Below are 19,313 nucleotides of genomic sequence, written 5' to 3'. Positions count from 1 at the left end.
ATCTACCGTACCTTCTGAAAGTCTCCCTGCTGCGTATAATGTTCCACCAGAAAACCATACACGTCGCCGATACGGACAGCGCCCTCCAACTCCGGCTCATCTAGCAGCTGCTCACACTGTCTGATGGCTTCCTGCTTGTCAGCGGCGTACGACCTGTGACAACGAAGAAGTGTATGTTAGTATTACTTGAGCAAAGCATGGCGGTATGTATTTAGGCATTATGTTGCACTAGAACTGGGCTACAACACTAGATTGCCAACCATTATTAGAATGGTGGTGGCCCAAGTCGTGGCACCTTCTGATCAGCTACATAAGAGAGTTGTAGACCACCAGCGAGGTCGGACAACCACTTTAATGTTATAGCCCCTATAAATTATGAAAATAAGGCCGTTTTAGTTCCATTTCCGTTCTTACAAGTGCTGTACACATTACCTACGAGCCTGAATAAACCTCTTGACCAGAGTAATTTTATTCTGCATATCAGACTGTCGTCTTTCTTGCTCCTCCGGGCTGCGCATTTTGGCTTTAGACAAACACTTGTACGCCTCGGTCAGTGCTCCCATGGCCTTCTCGTAATTCTGATATTCATCAATCTCTACCTAAAGCGGAAATGAGGATTCAGGAAAAGACAAAGGGGGCTTTTGCCAATCATTGGAACGTCCTCGTATCGATCACTCACCTGAGCGCAGGCATCGTAGAAACCAGCCAGAAGGTCCAGGGCTCGTCCCTTGGTGTAGAAGTTAATGATGTTATTGACAATATGGGGATCCTGCCGCCAATCCAGAGACTGCAGATAATTGGCCGCCATGATGTAGATTTCTTTCTGTCTGGAAACTCCAGCAAAAAACACAATTTTCTCAGTGTCACCTGACTTCAATAAAGATCTCATAGCCTTGGGGAAAAAAGAACATAAGAAGTCAGTATACTATGGTGGGACCTGAGGCTCCTTTATGCTTTTTCTCTGAACTGGTGAAACTCTACTACAGGGATCAGAAATCTGCGTCACTACAAATCCCAAGAAGCCCTGATGGTCTGTGGGTGTGAGCAAATGCCGGGAGGTTGCAGGGGTCAGCAACCTGCGTCACTCCAGCTAATACATTATAACTCCCAAGAAGCCCTGATGGTCTGTGGGTGTGAACAAATGCTGGGAGCTTACAGGGGCCATCAACCCGCGTCACTCCAGCTAATACACTACAACTCCCAAGCCTTGATGGTCTGTGGGTGTGAGCAAATGCTGGGAGGTTGCTGGGATCAGCAACCTGCGTCACTCCAGCTCTTATACACTACAACTCCCAAGTAGACCTTATGGTCTGTGGGTGTCAGCAAATGGTGGGAGGTTGCAGGGATCAGCAACCTGCATCACTCCAGCTCTTATACACTATAACTCCCAAGAAGCCCTGATCGTCTGTGAGTGTGAGCAAATGCCGGGAAGTTGCAGGGTTCAGCAACCTGCGTCACTCCAGCTCTTATACACTACAACTCCCAAGTAGACCTTATGGTCTGTGGGTGTGAGCAAATGGTGGGAGGTTGCAGGGATCAGCAACCTGCGTCACTCCAGCTCTTATACACTATAACTCCCAAGAAGCCCTGATCGTCTGTGAGTGTGAGCAAATGCCGGGAAGTTGCAGGGTTCAGCAACCTGCGTCACTTCAGCTCTTATACACTACAACTCCCAAGAAGTCCTTATGGTCTATGGGTGTGAGCAACTGCTGGGAGATTGCAGGGTTCAGCACCCTGTGGTTGAATATAGCTGGAGTGCTGACGATTGCTGACTCCTACCTTGCTGGACTGGTTATGGCCATCTCCCTAATAAAGGGCTGTTACACTTTTCTGATTTGGTGTCACAGGGGAAGGAAGCAGATGCGGTGTATGGCTTCATCCAAATGTCAAATCTTACCTTTATCTTGTTCCCAGCCTGGGTGTACTTTTTGGTGGCAAGGTGGTAATTCCCTTGTCGCATGCAGCAGTCAGCGATCCTTTCGAGCAGTTCCCGTCTTGCTTCCTCACTAAGCTCCTTGGAATTTTTGGACACGGTCATTTTTTCCGCCATATCCTCGGTGATGATGAGATTCTGCTCCAGGCACAGCTGCAGGGCATCATAGTACTGCAGGACAGATATACACCAGAAATTAGACATGAAGCCATGGAAACAGCGTCGTACTTTGAGATTGTATTTTCCTGGGATGATTTATTAAAAGGTAAAGTAGATATTCATCGCAAGAGATCAGGGACAGAATCTGGAGGATCAGCCTGGCTGCTGTGGAGACCACTCCACTTTACTCTACCTTTGCTCGACTTTTGATAAATCTCCCTGTATGTCTATAAATGACGTTATACCAGAAAAGTGTTTTTATGGAAAAACTCTATTATTAATTTATAAGGAGGGTCTGATATTATTACAAAGTATACAGCAATTATTTTTAGGAGCCGTTTTATGTGCCTTATACTGGGTTATAAAAGCAGTTTATAGTGTAAACTAGAGACTAATATTCCCCCCTCAGCCTGATACAGTAGTCTGTCCCCTAAACATACATTAAGGTGACGGGTATATACGCTCCTTATAATATCATTTCCCCCAGTTCATGGTCATAAACTAACAGACAAACTTTCAACAAAAGATCCAAAAGCAGCGTCCAAAACAACTAATGGCCGGACTACATTTACTGCCACTATAATTGGTTAATACATGGATCTAAGACACCGACTAGATGCAGCTCAGTCAGTTGGTGATTTTCTATACCTTCTACCACAAAACCGCATGTATTAGGAATCTGCATGACGTGACTGTTCTGGCTCTGGAAATATATATCGGTGTATGCGTGACTGTTCTGCTGGCTCTAGAAATATCATGTATCTGCACATGCGTGACTTCTGCAGGCTCTGGCTATATCAAGTGACTGAGCATGCGCACTCATGACAATACTTTGAAGGTTTTTGCTGTGAGTCTACCTATGACTCACCCACTTTCTTACATACCAGTTACTTATTTCTTGACAACATCGTGGAAAGCGCTTGCATTGCTTTATTAATTACATTTGTAATGTATATTTCCCTTAATCATTAAAGGGGTTGTCCAGGCCTTGAGGGGATCTGTCACTCCGCACCCTCATCTATCATTTCTTATCATCTTCAGCCGAAAGTAAACAGTGTATGGAACCGAAACTGCACAGCTCCATACGCCGTGTAGTGGCCGTTCTCAGGTACTGCAGCTCAGATCACATTCACTTTAAAAGGAGCTGAGCTGTAGTACCCGAGAACGACCACTACACAGTGTACAGATATGTAAGGACTGTATATACCCAACACTGGACAGTGTGTATTTGCTTGACAAAAGCCCTTATAGGGGGAAACGTGGCATCAAGGAGTGGGGTGAAATCATCAGTTTACTTTTTTTTGAAGTGCTGCAGTCTTCTCCCCTTTCAGGTTTACTGAAGAGTTTCATTGGACTCAGAATATTGACCCTTGGTGTCAATACAATTGTTGGCTGTTCTGAATCCTGTATACACCCTTAAACTTGTATATACCCTTACAATTGTATATACTCTTACCCTGGAGTCACAGTGCCGCTCATCATTGACTGAACAGGTTGATTGTGTTCTGTGCTCACAAAAAGCATTTTACCTTTTTAGCTGCCAGTAGTAATTCCACTGCTTTCTCAAACTGGTTGTGCTGGATGAAAAAATCTGAGCAGCGAGCGAGGAGGGCCGGGTCAGACTTCTCATCTAGGTCCTCGGCTATCAGCTGAAGAGCCCCGAACTGTTCTGTGGCAAACGCCAACTCCAATGCCTTGGAGAGATGACCCGACTAGAAGTAAGTGGGGAGAAAGTGGAAAACGTGTCAATGCCTTAACTTTGGATCTGAAGAAGAGGTATTTAGACCTCGATCAATGCAAGCAAACTGCAACTATGCTAAGGTGCAAAAATATACATTCTATTTTTTTTTTTATGTATAGAGCTAAAATTTTGTGTAAATGTCATATCCTTATACAGGCTTGAGTTCTTCTTTTTTGATACAGAGGTCAAAATCCTCTTCTTCCCATCACACAGCCTTGTATTAAAGAGGTTGTCCGGGCTTATAGAAAGTCAGAATCGTGACGGTGGGCGGTGATTTGACTGAAAGTATGCGATTCACATACTTGCGGTCACGTGCTGACTAGACTTCTGCGCTTCTACCAATTCTCTTCTATTGACAGAAGCTAGTCTTCATGTGATCACAAGTATACAAATCTCATACTTGCGGGCAAGTGACCGCCCACTGTCATGATTTTTCTTATGAGACTGGAGAACACTTTTAAATCATGGAATTCTGATCCGCTTTAAACAATATTCTTCTCATCCAATCCTTAGCAGTTTCTCATTTACCTTGTGGTACAGCATGACTGCTCGATCCATTTGCTCTCCCTTTTCTTCATAGTACCGCGCTGTATCCATCATGTCTTCTGGGGAGCTCAGCAATGCCAGGTTCATGAGTTGATCATCGAGATTATTTTCCTGTATGGGAACAAGTATGTGATCAAACCTGATATTAATGGTCTGTGTATAGTACGGTCAAAAAGGTCATGTACCTTGCAAATCCTGATGGCATTATTATAAGCCTGGGCTCTGGTATAGAAATGCACTGCCTGTTTTAGATCCCCTTGGCTTTCATACTGACGTGCCAGGTGGTAGGAAGCTGCCAGGTTACCAGTATCATTGGCGATTTCTGCAGCCTAGAAAGAAAAAAATAGCTTTTTTGTGTCTTCTCTCCCCTTCTTCCAAAAGCCATAACTTTTCTTTTTATTTTTCCATTCTATTTGAGATACATACAATTTTTTTTATTACTCTGTCGCCTCATTGGGGGACACAGGACCATGGATGTTATGCTGCTGTCCACTAGGAGGCGACACTATGCATAATCTGAAAAAGATTAACCGTGGCTCCTCCTCTGCAGTATACACCCCTGGATGGCATCAGCCTTCTCCAGTTTTTGCTTAGTGTCGCATAGGAGGTACACCTAAAACTTTTACTCCGTTTTTTTCACCGACGGGATTACAGATGAAGAAAAGTGGGTCTACTGCGAGACTCCCGGCATGGCTCCTTCCTCGGCCCCTTATTATGGGGTGCACGGTTGAAGTTGAGATGGCTATTCCCCATGTCGCTCCTTCCCCAGCCCCTCGGGTGCTGGTTCGAAGTCGAGACCCCCCTCCTTCCCAAATTCCTTTTGGTTTCTGGGTTGAGGTCGAGGCAAGGATATAGCCCCCTGACAGTGACAACAGCACCTCCCTAATCCCCCCCTGGGGGTATTAGGTTGAAACGCCTCAGGTAGGGCCTGTACAGGCAGCAGCTACTAGCAGCCAGCACACTACAACTGAATCCAGGGACCCCAGCCCTGCTGTAGGGTCCTGTCGGGACCGGGGGAAGCGCAGGCAGAACACAACAGAGGCACAGGCCTCCCTGCGCCCTGTTTCTGCAGCAGCACCAGCTCTACGGTGCCTCAGGGGGACTCTTCACAGGGCCCCCCCTTCCGCTTATACCCCACCGCTATCGTGCCTTAAAATCCGGGGGGGGGGTCCGGTTCAGATCCAGCCCCCTCCCGGACTTCCGCGCCTTACTGCAGTCCCTTTGGGCATCAGGCATCTAATTTAGGCCGCGGCTTCGGCCTAGCCTCCTCTCCCCGGCCCGCCCCCGGATGACAAATATGACACTACAGTGTCATAGAGGGGGCGGATCGAGACTGAAAGGGTGCGATTTCACACAGTTCTGCCGCCCTTTTCAGCTCTCCGCCCCCCTACTTTATTAACTTTACTCCAGCGGCCATTATCTGCTGCAGGATAATGGAAGACCAGCCAGTCTCCGGGGGGCACAGGACCGTGGATCTTCGGCGCTGGAGCTAGGGGCACACCGGTGGGATAAGATCACACCTGGAGTTCTTCCTCGGCTGTGAGTCCAGGTTCCTCTGCATAGCCACCCCTGTAGGGCCCTCTGCATAGCCACCCCAGTGCACTATGCCAGGCTCAAGGTCCAAGAGAACCAGGTAGGACTGCTATTATGCACTCTGTACAGCCTGCAGCAATACTCTCCCAAGTGGCAGCACGTACCCGCACTGCCAGGACTGCATCTAGACTACTGTGCCAGAGCCCCAAGAAGCCCCTGCCCAAGGACAAGGCACTGCCTCTCTGTCTAGGAGTTCGCACTCTCCTCAGCAAACCCCCTTGATCTCTCCGGTTTGCCATGAAAGTCCTCGGCAGGATGGTGGCGGCAATAGAAGCAGTCCCATTTGCCCAGCTTCACCTCAGGCCTCTCCAACTAGCCATCCTCAAGTCATGGGACAGGAACCCCTTTTTTCTCTCGACAGGGAGTTCCAGCTGACGTCGTCAACCAGGAGGTCCCTGCACTGGTGGCTCAAGCCAGCCTCACTAACAAAGGGGAAATCCTTTCTCATGGGTCAATGGAAGGTTCTGACCACCGACGCGAGCCTGACGGGTTGGGGTGCGGTGCACCTACACCACAGAGCACAGGGCAAGTGGTCCCCAGCGGAAGTGACTATGCCCATCAACATCTTGGAAATTCGTGCCATCCTCCTGGCATTGAGAGCCTTCCATCACTTACTAGCAGCCTCTCACATCAGAGTACAGTCGGACAATGCCACGGCTGTGGCATATGTGAATCACCAAGGGGGGACCCGCAGTGCCCAGGCGATGCGAGAAGTGACACACATTCTCCACTGGGCGGAAGACACAGGTTCGGTTCTCTCTGCGGTCCACATTCCGGGTGTGGACAACTGGGAAGCAGACTTCCTCAGCCGGCAAGGAATGGACTCGGGAGAGTGGTCTCTCCATCCCGAAGTTTTTCGACAGATTTGCCATCGCTGGGGCACTCCGGACGTAGACCTAATGGCATCCCACTTCAATGCCAAGGTCTCCAGCTTCATGGCCAGAACTCACGACCTGCGGGCGGTAGGAGCGGACGCCCTGGTTCAGGACTGGACCCAGTTTCAGCTCCTGTACATTTTTCCACCTCTCCCACTGATATTCAGAGTGGTGAGGAAGATCAAGCAAGAGGGAGTTCCAACCATCCTAATCGCACCGGACTGGCCCAGACGTAGATGGTACGCCGACATCGTACAGCTCACAGGCTTTTTACCAGGACAAGGTAGTTCTCCGTACGGTCCCATCCTTCCTTCCGAAGGTTGTGTCCAACTTCCACCTCAATGAGGAAATTTCACTGCCATCCCTCTGTCCGGTCCCGGTTCATAGAGTGGAGAAGGCTCTGCATACGCTTGACCTTGCCAGGGCATTGCGTATCTATGTGTCTAGGACTGCGCCCTTCCGGAAGTCTGGTTCTCTTTTCCTTCTTCTGGAAGGGGGCCGCAAGGGTCTGCCAGCTTCCAAAGCTACCCTTGCCAGGTGGATCAAATCCACCATACAAGAGGCCTACCGCCTCAAAAATTCTCCTCTTCCAGCAGGTATTACGGCACACTCTACACGTGCTGTAGGGGCCTCCTGGGCCATTAGGCACCAGGCTTCGGCACAAGTGTGTAAGGCAGCCACCTGGACTAGCCTACACATGTTTACAAAACACTACAGAGTTCATACCCAGTCCTCAGAAGACGCGAGCCTGGGCAGACGTGTTCTGCAGGCGGCGGTACCCCAATTGTAGGGGCCCGTCTACACAATATTCGTCCATTGCTTCCCACCCAGTGACTGCTTTGGGACGTCCCATGGTCCTGTGTCCCCCAATGAGGCGACAGAGTAAAGGAGATTTTTGTGTACTCACCGTAAAATCTCTCTTTCTCTTAGCCTGTAATTGGGGGACACAGCTCCCACCCTGTCGCCCGTTCCGGGCCGTTATTATGTTGAGTTCTCATATTGTTTTTTTTTTTTTAGCTCGTACATAGTTGCCTTCTTATAGGCATGGTTATGTTATCCATGTTACGTTCCTCATAATGCTTTTGTACAAAACTGGAGAAGGCTGATGCCGTCCAGGGGTGTATACTGCAGAGGAGGAGCCACGGTTAATCTTTTTCAGATTATGCATAGTGTCGCCTCCTAGTGGACAGTAGCATAACACCCATGGTCCTGTGTCCCCCAATTAGAGGCTAAGAGAAAGAGATTTTACGGCGAGTACACAAAAATCTCCTTTTTTTTAAATTTTATTGTTTTATGAATTGCTTGAATAACTTTATAGTTAAATGCTTTTTTTTATCATTTCTTTTTAAAGTGGGGTAAAGGGGAAGATGTGATTATTTAAAAAAAGAAAAAAATATATATATCTATACTGTATATTGCAAACAACAAAAAGAATATATATATATACATAGTACAAACCAAAAGTTTGGACACACCTTCTCATTTAAAGATTTTTCTGTATTTTCATGACTATGAGAATTGTACATTCACACTGAAGGCATCAAAACTAGGAATTAACACATGTGGAATTATATACTTAACAAAAAAGTGTGAAACAACTGAAAATATGTCATATATTCTAGGTTCTTCAAAGTAGCCACCTTTTGCTTTGATGACTGCTTTGCACACTCTTGGCATTCTTTTGATCAACTTCAAGAGGTAGTCACCGGAAATGGTCTTCCAACAATCTTGAAGGAGTTCCCAGAGATGCTTAGCACTTGTTGGCCCTTTTGCCTTCACTCTGCGGTCCAGCTCACCCCAAACCATCTCGATTGGGTTCAGGTCTGGTGACTGTGGAGGCCAGGTCATCTGGCGTAGCACCCCATCACTCTTCCTCTTGGTCAAATAGCCCTTACACAGCCTGGAGGTGTTTGGGGTCATTGTCCTGTTGAAAAATAAATGATCGTCCAACTAAATGCAAACCGGATGGAATAGCATGCCGCTGCAAGATGCTGTGGTAGCCATGCTGGTTCAGTATGCCTTCAATTTTGAATAAATCCCCAACAGTGTCACCAGCAAAGCACCCCCACACCATCACACCTCCTCCTCCATGCTTCACGGTGGGAACCAGGCATGTAGAGTCCATCCGTTCACCTTTTCTGCGTCGCACAAAGACACGGTGGTTGGAACCAAAGATCTCACATTTGGACTAATCAGACCAAAGCACAGATTTCCACTGGTCCAATGTCCATTCCTTGTGTTCTTTAGCCAAAACAAGTCTCTTCTGCTTGTTGCCTGTCCTTAGCAGTGGTTTCCTAGCAGCTATTTTACCATGAAGGCCTGCTGCACAAAGTCTCCTCTTAACAGTTGTTGAAGAGATGTGTCTGCTGCTAGAACTCTGTGTGGCATTGACCTGGTCTCTAATCTGAGCTGCTGTTAACCTGCGATTTCTGAGGCTGGTGACTCGGATAAACTTATCCTCAGAAGCAGAGGTGACTCTTGGTCTTCCTTTCCTGGGGCGGTCCTCATGTGAGCCAGTTTCTTTGTAGCGCTTGATGGTTTTTGCAACTGCACTTGGGGACACTTTCAAAGTTTTCCCAATTTTTCGGACTGACTGACCTTCATTTCTTAAAGTAATGACGGCCACTCGTTTTTCTTTACTTAGAATTTGTATTATGGCAAGAAAAAAGCAGCTAAGTAAAGAAAAACAAGTGGCCATCATTACTTTAAGAAATGAAGGTCAGTCAGTCCGAAAAATTGGGCAAACTTTGAAAGTGTCCCCAAGTGCAGTTGCAAAAACCATCAAGCGCTACAAAGAAACTGGCTCACATGAGGACCGCCCCAGGAAAGGAAGACCAAGAGTCACCTCTGCTTCTGAGGATAAGTTTATCCGAGTCACCAGCCTCAGAAATCGCAGGTTAACAGCAGCTCAGATTAGAGACCAGGTCAATGCCACACAGAGTTCTAGCAGCAGACACAGCTCTACAACAACTGTTAAGAGGAGACTTTGCGCAGCAGGCCTTCATGGTAAAATAGCTGCTAGGAAACCACTGCTAAGGACAGGCAACAAGCAGAAGAGACTTGTTTGGGCTAAAGAACACAAGGAATGGACATTGGACCAGTGGAAATCTGTGCTTTGGTCTGATTAGTCTAAATGTGAGATCTTTGGTTCCAACCACCGTGTCTTTGTGCAACGCAGAAAAGGTGAACGGATGGACTCTACATGCCTGGTTCCCACCGTGAAGCACGGAGGAGGAGATGTGATGGTGTGGGGGTGCTTTGCTGGTGACACTGTTGGGGATTTATTCAAAATTGAAGGCATACTGAACCAGCATGGCTACCACAGCATCTTGCAGCGGCATGCTATTCGATCCGGTTTGTGTTTAGTTGGACCATCTTTTATTTTTCAACAGGACAATGACCCCAAACACACCTCCAGGCTGTGTAAGGGCTATTTGACCAAGAAGGAGAGTGATTGGGTGCTACGCCAGATGACCTGGCCTCCACAGTCACCAGACCTGAACAGAATCGAGATGGTTTGGGGTGAGCTGGACCACAGAGTGAAGGAAAAAGGGCCAACAAGTGCTAAGCATCTCTGGGAACTCCTTCAAGATTGTTGGAAAACCATTTCTGGTGACTCCCTCTTGAAGCTCATCAAGAGAATGCCAAGAGTGTGCAAAGCAGTCATCAAAGCAAAAGGTGGCTACTTTGAAGAACCTAGAATATAAGACATATTTTCAGTTGTTTCACACTTTTTTGTTAAGTATATAATTCCACATGTGTTAATTCCTAGTTTTGATGCCTTCAGTGTGAATGTACAATTCTCATAGTCATGAAAATACAGAAAAATATTTAAATGAGAAGGTGTGTCCAAACTTTTGGTCTGTACTGTATATATACACACACATATACATACACATAAACCCATACCTTCTGAATGTTGCGCAGGAAGCAATGGACTCGCACCAGAGACAGGTAGTCTTGTGCCAGCTCATAATATTTCAGCGCAGTGTCCAGGTCTGACTGGCTCTCCAGGTACTGAGCCCACCATTTCCAGAGGATTCTGTATGGGGACGACAAGAAAAGACGTAAAATATTAATGCAGATTTTGTATCCCGCTACCAGTACAAAGCCAACGCTAAGCAGTGTCCAACCAGCAATAGCAGAAATACATGATCACTTGTAACATATGTAATTTACAAGGTACTGGGACCCTTTCATGTCAGTGGATGGTATAGTTTAATGTGTGAATTAGGAGACCCCACAATTTTCAAGGCTGGATGTCATCTCCGGTAACATACAATAATAGTAGTGAGGGTACACACGGAGGAGTTAGATCTTTAGAAACTCTCCAAAAGTTGAGTTTTGGTGTTCTCTAAAGTAATTGATCAAATGGACCAAAAAGAAAAATACATCACATCCATCCCAAAGAGTGAATATAATGACAGATATATAGCAAGAGATTACGTGTCCGGCACTCGGGGGAGTAAAAGATGAGCTTTATTCCTTAATTAAAAGCCTGCACAGAACACACATGGACAGGAGAGATTCCAGCTGACGCATTTCGGATACACGTGGTATCTTTAGTTGTAGCCTAAGTGGTGTTTGCGGTATATTGCAGGTTTTCTGTGGTGTTCCTGGCATACCACGTCTTGTGCAGTATTCCAAGTATACGGCAGGTCTTGTCGGGTGTTCTTAGCATTCGGCAGGTCTTGCGGGCTGTTCCCAGTATACGGCAGGTCTTGTGTGGGTGTTCCCAGTATATGGCAGGTCTTTTGTAGTGTTCCCTGTATACGGCAGGTCTTGTGGAGTGTTCCCTGTATACAGCGGGTCTTGCGGGGTGTTCCCAGTATACGGCAGGTCTTATGGGGTGTTCCCTGTATACGGCAGGTCTTGTGTGGGTGTTCCCAGTATATGGCAGGTCTTTTGTAGTGTTCCCTGTATACGGCAGGTCTTGTGGAGTGTTCCCTGTATACAGCGGGTCTTGAGGGGGGGTTTCCAGTATACGGCAGATCTTGTGTAGTGTTCCCTGTATACGGCAGGTCTTGCGGGGTGTTCCCAGTATACGGCAGGTCTTATGGGGTGTTCCCTGTATACGGCAGGTCTTGTGGGGTGTTACCAGTATACGGCAGGTCTTGTGGGGTGTTCCCTGTATACGGCAGGTCTTGTGAGGTGTTCCCTGTATACGGCAGGTCTTGTGGGGTGTTCCCTGTATACGGCAGGTCTTGTGGGGTGTTTCCGGTATATGACAGGCCTTATTTTTTATTTATTTTACTCACTTATATAGCGTCATTAATTCCATAGCGCTTCACAGAATATATCATTACTGTCCCCATTGGGGCTCACAATCTAGATTCCCTATCAGTATATCTTTGGAGTGTGGGAAGAAACAGGAGAATGGGTAGTTCCCAGCATACAGCAGGTGTTGTGGTGTGTTGCTGGTATATGACCCTTCTTGGGGGGGGGGGTGTTTCCTGTATATGGCAGGTCTTGTAGTGTGTTGGCAAATAGATCACCTAGTCTGATCCCACAGAAGAGCTACTGGGCTACAAATTGCTTACAAAGTTACACCTTACTACTAGAAAGATGTCACTGCCCACAGAGCATCGCAGCTTCCCATGTGTAGGGCTGTGTAGCTGCAGACAGTCAGAGTGCTATGATGACCTATGTTTACCAGCAAGAGAGACTACAATATACACTGGAGCATTATATCTGGAGGATCGAGCAATAGGTACAAGGCGGTCTCGTCTCATGACGGCCGGGTGCACGTGTGTCTCTTACTTGGGGAGGAGATGACACCATGAGAAGAAGACAAGCTGGCGGAGGCAGTGTGATTGGGCAATGTTCTGCTGGGATCCTTAGTTGATGGCATTATGTGGATGTAACATATACAGTACTACCTATCTAAACTTTGTAGACCCATTTAACCCATTTATGGCAGTGGGATTTGGTAAGGGTAAGGCCTCTTTCAGCAGGATAATACCTCTGCCACTGATCAGGAATGTGACAGAAATCAATGTGATTTGTCTCCAAATTCTCCAATCGAATCGATCATCTGTTGGATGTGCTGAAGTCTGATCCGTGGAGGCCGCACTCATCAATGTACAGGATGTAAAGGATTTGCTGCCAGTTTCTTAGTGCCAGATATTGCAGGACACCTTCAAAGGCATTGTGGAGTGTATGTCTCGGCGTTACAGAGGTTTTGGTGACACTGGGACCTGCTATATTATGGCCGATCAGTGTATATTGCAAATGAATGTAATGTAATCTGCAATGAAAGCTACTCCCTATAAAGTGTGTGTCTAGACCCCAAATGCACCAATTTAAGTATTTTTGATATTGTCCTCCACACAGGAGGTTCTTACTTGTCTTTCTTGTTATTAATGTAGTTCTCCAAGGTCTGAGGGTTATCGAGGAGCATCCTGGGAACCTCAAAACGATGGGTGTCCGACTTCTCAAAGCTACGGAGTGCAATAAGATTAGTTCAGTGATGGGTTCTTCACAGGGGCTTCAGTGCCAATCGCTTTCCCATTAAACATCATCAGTGAACTTACTAGCTGAGCGATACATTACGGTCCCCCATGGCCTCCTGGTGCTTGGCATAGTGATAATAGGTGGTCCTCAGGTGGACTCGGTCATGGTTTTCCGCAGTTTCAATAGCTTTCTGCCACTGACCCCAGGCCTGGTACAGTTTATTGAGAAGATCGTAACGTTTGCAGGTTTTGTATAGCTGTTCCGCGTCTTCCTGCAAAAGGGAACAGATATTATACATGCAGAATACATCCACCTATCCATACCTACATGATCTAGCTTTGTGGCCAAATCCGCAAAAGTCCAGTTTAGCACAATATAAAATTAATTGACTTGTATGGTAATTGCGATAATAAATAAAAAATGTAAAGCAAAAATTTTGGTTTTTTGGGGGTTACCACAGCTCTCTAAAAATTTGCAATAAAAAGCAATAAGAACACCAAAATCATATTAATGAAAACATCAATTTGCCAGGCTAAAAACAAGCTCTCACAAAGCTCAATCAACAGAAAAAGAAAATGTTCCGAACCTCAAAAAATGGTGGCACAAGCCAATTTTTTTTTCAACTGTCATATTTTGTTCACCATATATATACCTAGATGGTGGCCCGATTCTAATGCATCGGGTATTCTAGAATATGTATGCGGCTGACCGGGCGCAATCAGCAAAGCGGTGTTTAAATTTGGCGGCAATATCGCTGATTGGTCGCGGCCAGGGGCTGCGACCAATCAGCAAACCGTGTTAGTGAGGACCGGAGAACGTGTTTAAATTTGGCGCCAAAATCGCTGATTGGTCGCGGCTGGGACCAATCAGCGAACCGTATTAGTGAGGACCGGGGAGCCGCGCTGCCTGTGCGGGTACTTCCTCTGCGAGCAAGAGGGGTTTTAAATTTCGCGCCAATATTATATATATATATATATATATATATCTATATATATATACACACACACATATACATATATATATATATGTATACATAGCTCAAAAAATAAAGGGAACACTGAAATAACCCATCCTAGATCTGAATGAATGAAATATTCTCATTGAATACTTTGTTCTGTACAAAGTTGAATGTGCTGACAACAAAATCACACAAAAATCATCAATGGAAATCAAATTTATTAACCAATGGAGGCCTGGATTTGGAGTCACCCCCAAAATTAAAGTGGAAAAACACACTACAGGCTGATCCAACTTTGATGTAATGACCTTAAAATAAGTCAAAATGAGGCTCAGTATTGTGTGTAGCCTCCACGTGCCTGTATAACCTCCCTACAACGCCTGAGCATGCTCCTGATGAGGCTGAGTATTGTGTGTGGCCTCCACGTGCCTGTATGACCTCCCTACAATGCCTGGGCATGCTCCTGATGAGGCTGAGTATTGTGTGTGGCCTCCACGTGCCTGTATGACCTCCCTACAACGCCTGGGCATGCTCCTGATGAGGCTGAGTATTGTGTGTGGCCTCCACGTGCCTGTATGACCTCCCTACAACGCCTGGGCATGCTCCTGATGAGGTTGCGGATGGTCTCCTGTGGGATCTCCTTCCAGACCTGGACTAAAGCATCTGCCAACTCCTGGACAGTCTGTGGTGCAACGTGACGTTGGTGGATGGAGCGAGACATGATGTCCCAGATGTGCTCAATATATATTATAAAAATGTTACAAGATTGTCATTGCTGCAATCATACTCACCTGAAAAATTATGGTGCCGGGTCATTTTTACTGCACAGTAAAAATAACCCCCCTCCCTCCCAAAAAATGGGGGAATTGTGTTTTTTCACCATTTACCCTGATTTGAATTTTTTCCCCATTTTTTTAGTATGGTAAAATTAATGTTGACATTCAAAAGTACAAAACAAAAAACAAGCCCCCATACAAATAGGTTGATGGAAACATGAAAAAAAAAAGTTATAGCTCTTGGAAGAAAAGGAGGAAAAAACAAAAGCACAGAAACAAAAATTGGCTGCAGCAGAAAGGGGTTAACCTGCGTTCCCATTTCCAATATATTTGTAATCACCCGACATTAAGTACACGGATGTTACCCACCAGCATCCCAAGCTGTACAGCCAACATGGCCACCCGGGCTTCTATCTCGGGCTCTCGCTCGGCCTCCCGCAAGGCTCTGGCACCCCTGGCGTGGCCCATTTTTCCCAGGCACACTTTGGCCACATCCAGTCTTCTTGTCTTGACGCACATGCGTGCCATGTTCTCCCATACTGTTTCACTGCAATAAAAAAAGTAAGAAAAAGTTTGATAAAAGTTATCACATACCATAAAATAATGATGTGGCTGCCATTATGACTTTTAAGTTGGCAGATCTGCGTAGATAAGTCGATGTGCTGCGGATATTCTGTGATCAGTGGCCATGTTAATTCTGTCCCATAGACAGGATGTATATAAATGTATACTGATATATGTCCAGTCCGTTATCTGGTGACCTCGTATCGCTGTCCGGGATGTTTAGTAGATGGAGTGATGAGTGTTTATGTACTGGATCGCATCGATGGCTGAACACGAAAGCACGTACGCACAATCGCTTCCCATCAGTAATCACCTTCCTATTCCCACCATGCTGGAGGAGGAGGATTTCCTGTTTCTAGACCAAGAAAAGTGCGAGAAACCCTGGGCCTGAATGACAGGAGGAGGCGTGCGGGATATTGGGGAGGTCAGAGCTAATAAAGAGTAAAATTAAGAAACTGACGAAGTTGAAAATAGAAAAAAAAAAAAGGATTTTTTTTTTTTAAAGGGGCTTTTGAAAAGTCTAAAGTCACTCACAAGTTTTCATTTTAGACGGGACAACCCCTTTACTTAGGAGAAAAGTTTCCTGTATTAGAAAAACTTGGCAGCTTTACTTTCTGTATTTTTTTTTACTCTTGTCTATAGGTCTCATTAGATATTGCAGCATAGTCCTACTCTTTTTATTTGAGCTGAGCTGCCATACCATACACAGCCCATGGACAAGGGTGGCGCTGTTTCTGGTAGACTGCGGCCATGTTTTTTTAATCTCAGCCAACCATTAACCATTGGAGTCTTGCTTCCCAGATTCCTTGGCTTTTGCAAAGCCTGGTCATATACGTTAGGTAGTCATCAGCTGATAACTCAGTTGGCCTGTACCTATTCCTCTTGACTCCCCCATACATGCTCGGTTGAGTATGCATGCTTTCTCAGTAGGCTGAGGAATAAGCAGACCCCTCTTGCAGAGGCTTACATACCTTAAGACAAAAGATCAGGCAGTTCTGAAGTCTCATCTCCTCCAACATCTGCCATCGAGGGAGCGTCAGAAGGCCCCTACATACATTAGCCAGTCAGCAATTCCCACCAAAAACGGCAGGTTCGGCCAACGTACACTTAACGTTTAGATCTAGCTTAAGTCTCCGTTCACATACGCAATAAGGGGTCTAGCTTTCGATTTACTTGCATCTCGACAGAACCTGCCGACCATGTTAAAAGGAGGTCAAGTCAATAGTGTCCACCGTGAGCCACCGATGTTTTCTCTGTGATTTCTTCTCCTATTAGTAGATGCGCCCATCAAACTTTACCTAAGGCCTCGTTCAGATGTTCATTTTTCAAGTACGTGTTCTATCCGTGGTTTTCATAGATTGAATACATACCCCTGTACTTTTTTCATCAGCGTCACGGATGAAAATCACCAATACAAGTCTATCGGTCCATGAAAACCATGGATAGCACACAAATGGCATCCCTGTGCTGTCCGTGATTTTTAAGGACCCGTAGACTTGTATGGGTGACTTTGATCACAAACAGACCTGTCACCTGACTAATTTTCTGCCAAAAAAAGTGTGAACAGCCCCATAGACTATAAAGGGTATGTGTTCTATCCGTGAAAAACACAGATGTAACAGGTAAAAAAAAAGGATGTCTGAATGAAGCCTTAGTTTTACCGACAATGAGGTAGAGCGGTAACCTCTCCAAAAGACAAAAACACTAAGGCTAAGCGCCCACGAAGCAGAAATGCTCTGGATTTTTTCAGCATCTCCCTGGAAGGAAAAACCCATGCGGATTTTACATGCGTTTTTCCTGCCCGGTAGAAGCGTTCTTCACATGCATTTCCGCATGCGGGTTGTAAAGCGCTTTTCCAAGCGATTTTAGCATCACTTGGAAAAGTGCTTGACAATTTGGTCACACTATATAAATCCATGCAACCGGCATGGATTTATATAGTGTGACCAAGTTACGATGCTGCCAATGCAGCATCAATAGTAAAAAAAAGAATAAAATGGTGAAAAAAAAACCAAACAACATTATACTCACCTTCCGATGGCCCCCGGTCTCCTGTACGGTGTGTCCGGTGTCTTCGACGATTCACGGTGGTGTAAAAGGACCTTCCATGACGTCATTTAGTCATGTGTCAAGTCACGCGACCGCCGACGTCAGCGGTCGCGTTTCCTGTCACATGACTAAATGACGTCATGGAAGGTCCTTTTCCACCACCGTGAGCCACCGTAGACACCGTACAGGAGACCGGGAGCCATCAGAAGGTGAGTATAATATTTTATTTATTTTAATTCTTTTTTAACTACAGGTACTATGGTACCCGGGTCTGAAGGAGGGTCTCCTCTTCTCCAGACCCAGGTACCATCTGCGTATTGAATTGCTTAATATCCGCATGTGCACATGTAGTCATGCGGATATTATGCGATTCAATGCAAGTCAATGGCGGCAATTACGCCGCGTTTCTGCAAAATTAATGGATATGCTGCGGATTTTTCCGCAGTGATAATCCGCAACTGAAATTTCCGCAGCATATGCGGATTATCATTGGGGACCATGGCAGACCTTCTACCAAGCGTTTTTTAAGTGTTTCCGCGGCGGAATTGCCACTGCAGAAACGCTTAAAAAACGCATAGTGGGCACACAGCCTAAGGATGAAAGAGGTAGAACCTCCGCAGCTTTCAGTAGTTCCAATAGGATCCATCAGCAAGTAGATGAATGCTTGCTGATGGCTTCCTTCTTGCCGAGAGCACCACTCTGCTAGGAACTAATTCTAACATGAAGCCAGTCTCATATACAGTTATGTGCAAAATAATAGCAGTAATAAAAATGTAACATCTGAGAAAAAGCTCAATCCTCATAATAACATTTATTTCCATACACACAAAGGCACTGGGAGCTGCACATTCAATTCCAAATATTAATCTTAAAACTGAAAATGAAGAAAAGGGAATAGTAAGCTGCTCAAAAAAATATCAGTGTCTGAATTTTCATTTACAAAGTGGAATGTTTCAGAATAAAAGGATATTTGTTCCCAGGTTTTCTTTTCTGTTAATCACTGAATTAATATTTAGTTCTATAACCTTTATTTCTGATAAATGCTTTACATCTGTGTGGGGCAGAGTCATAGTAACATAGTTTTTAAGGTTGAAGGAAGACTAAGTCCATCTAGTTCAACCCATAGCCTAATATGTTGATCCAGAGGAAGGCAAAAAAAAACATGTGGCAAAAAAAACCATGTGGCAAACACTAAGCTCCACATTGGGGAAAAAAATTCCTTCCTGACTCCATACGGCAATCAGCCTAGTTCCCTGGATCAACGCCCTATCAAGGAATCTAGTATTTATAACCTGTAATATTATACTTTTCAAGAAAGGCATCCAGGCCCTTCTTAAATCTTTCCTCATATGCAGGAATTGCAGGACCTTAGGTATCCATGGTTACGTCCACTGATAAAGTGTCAGATAGTTAGCTAGTTGCTAGTGGACGTAACCATGGATACCCAAGGTCCTGCAATGCCTGCACATGAGCAAAGAGACATAGCGAATCAAAAATACTATACTACATTTTTAATTGGAGGTATTTGCTAATATTATTATTATTACACCTACTACATATTGGGATAGGATCTTAGAGATGGGAATACCCCTTTAATGTAAGCGTCTTCTGATGCCAGCAGGACTCACAGGTAACTGAAGATCTTCTTTGATCTCCCTGGAGCTGA

The 19,313-nt window shown here is 45.6% G+C and overlaps 1 protein-coding gene across 3 annotated transcripts in view; it reads right to left on the bottom strand.

Annotated features, from left to right (window-relative positions):
• Positions 1-19,313, bottom strand: part of IFT140 (intraflagellar transport 140) — an 88,983-nt gene that overhangs the window by 1,275 nt on the left and 68,395 nt on the right. For all 3 annotated transcript variants that reach the window (XM_073648199.1, XM_073648196.1, XM_073648198.1), the window contains exons 19-29: positions 15,404-15,581; positions 13,381-13,571; positions 13,192-13,287; positions 10,757-10,889; positions 4,565-4,708; positions 4,362-4,490; positions 3,622-3,804; positions 1,898-2,104; positions 680-892; positions 433-599; positions 12-153 (exon numbers count right to left, since the gene is read on the bottom strand). In XM_073648199.1, the coding sequence (XP_073504300.1) occupies positions 12-153; positions 433-599; positions 680-892; positions 1,898-2,104; positions 3,622-3,804; positions 4,362-4,490; positions 4,565-4,708; positions 10,757-10,889; positions 13,192-13,287; positions 13,381-13,571; positions 15,404-15,581 (1,783 nt within the window). The remainder of the gene's footprint in view (positions 1-11; positions 154-432; positions 600-679; positions 893-1,897; positions 2,105-3,621; positions 3,805-4,361; positions 4,491-4,564; positions 4,709-10,756; positions 10,890-13,191; positions 13,288-13,380; positions 13,572-15,403; positions 15,582-19,313) is intronic.

This window comes from Phyllobates terribilis, unplaced genomic scaffold (assembly GCF_046119375.1).
Source record: "Phyllobates terribilis strain yellow unplaced genomic scaffold, ASM4611937v1 Scaffold_9__5_contigs__length_417890890, whole genome shotgun sequence".
Lineage (NCBI taxonomy): Eukaryota > Metazoa > Chordata > Amphibia > Anura > Dendrobatidae > Phyllobates > Phyllobates terribilis.
Note: the sequence above shows the minus strand (reverse complement) of the source record. Positions and strands in the feature narration are given on the sequence as shown.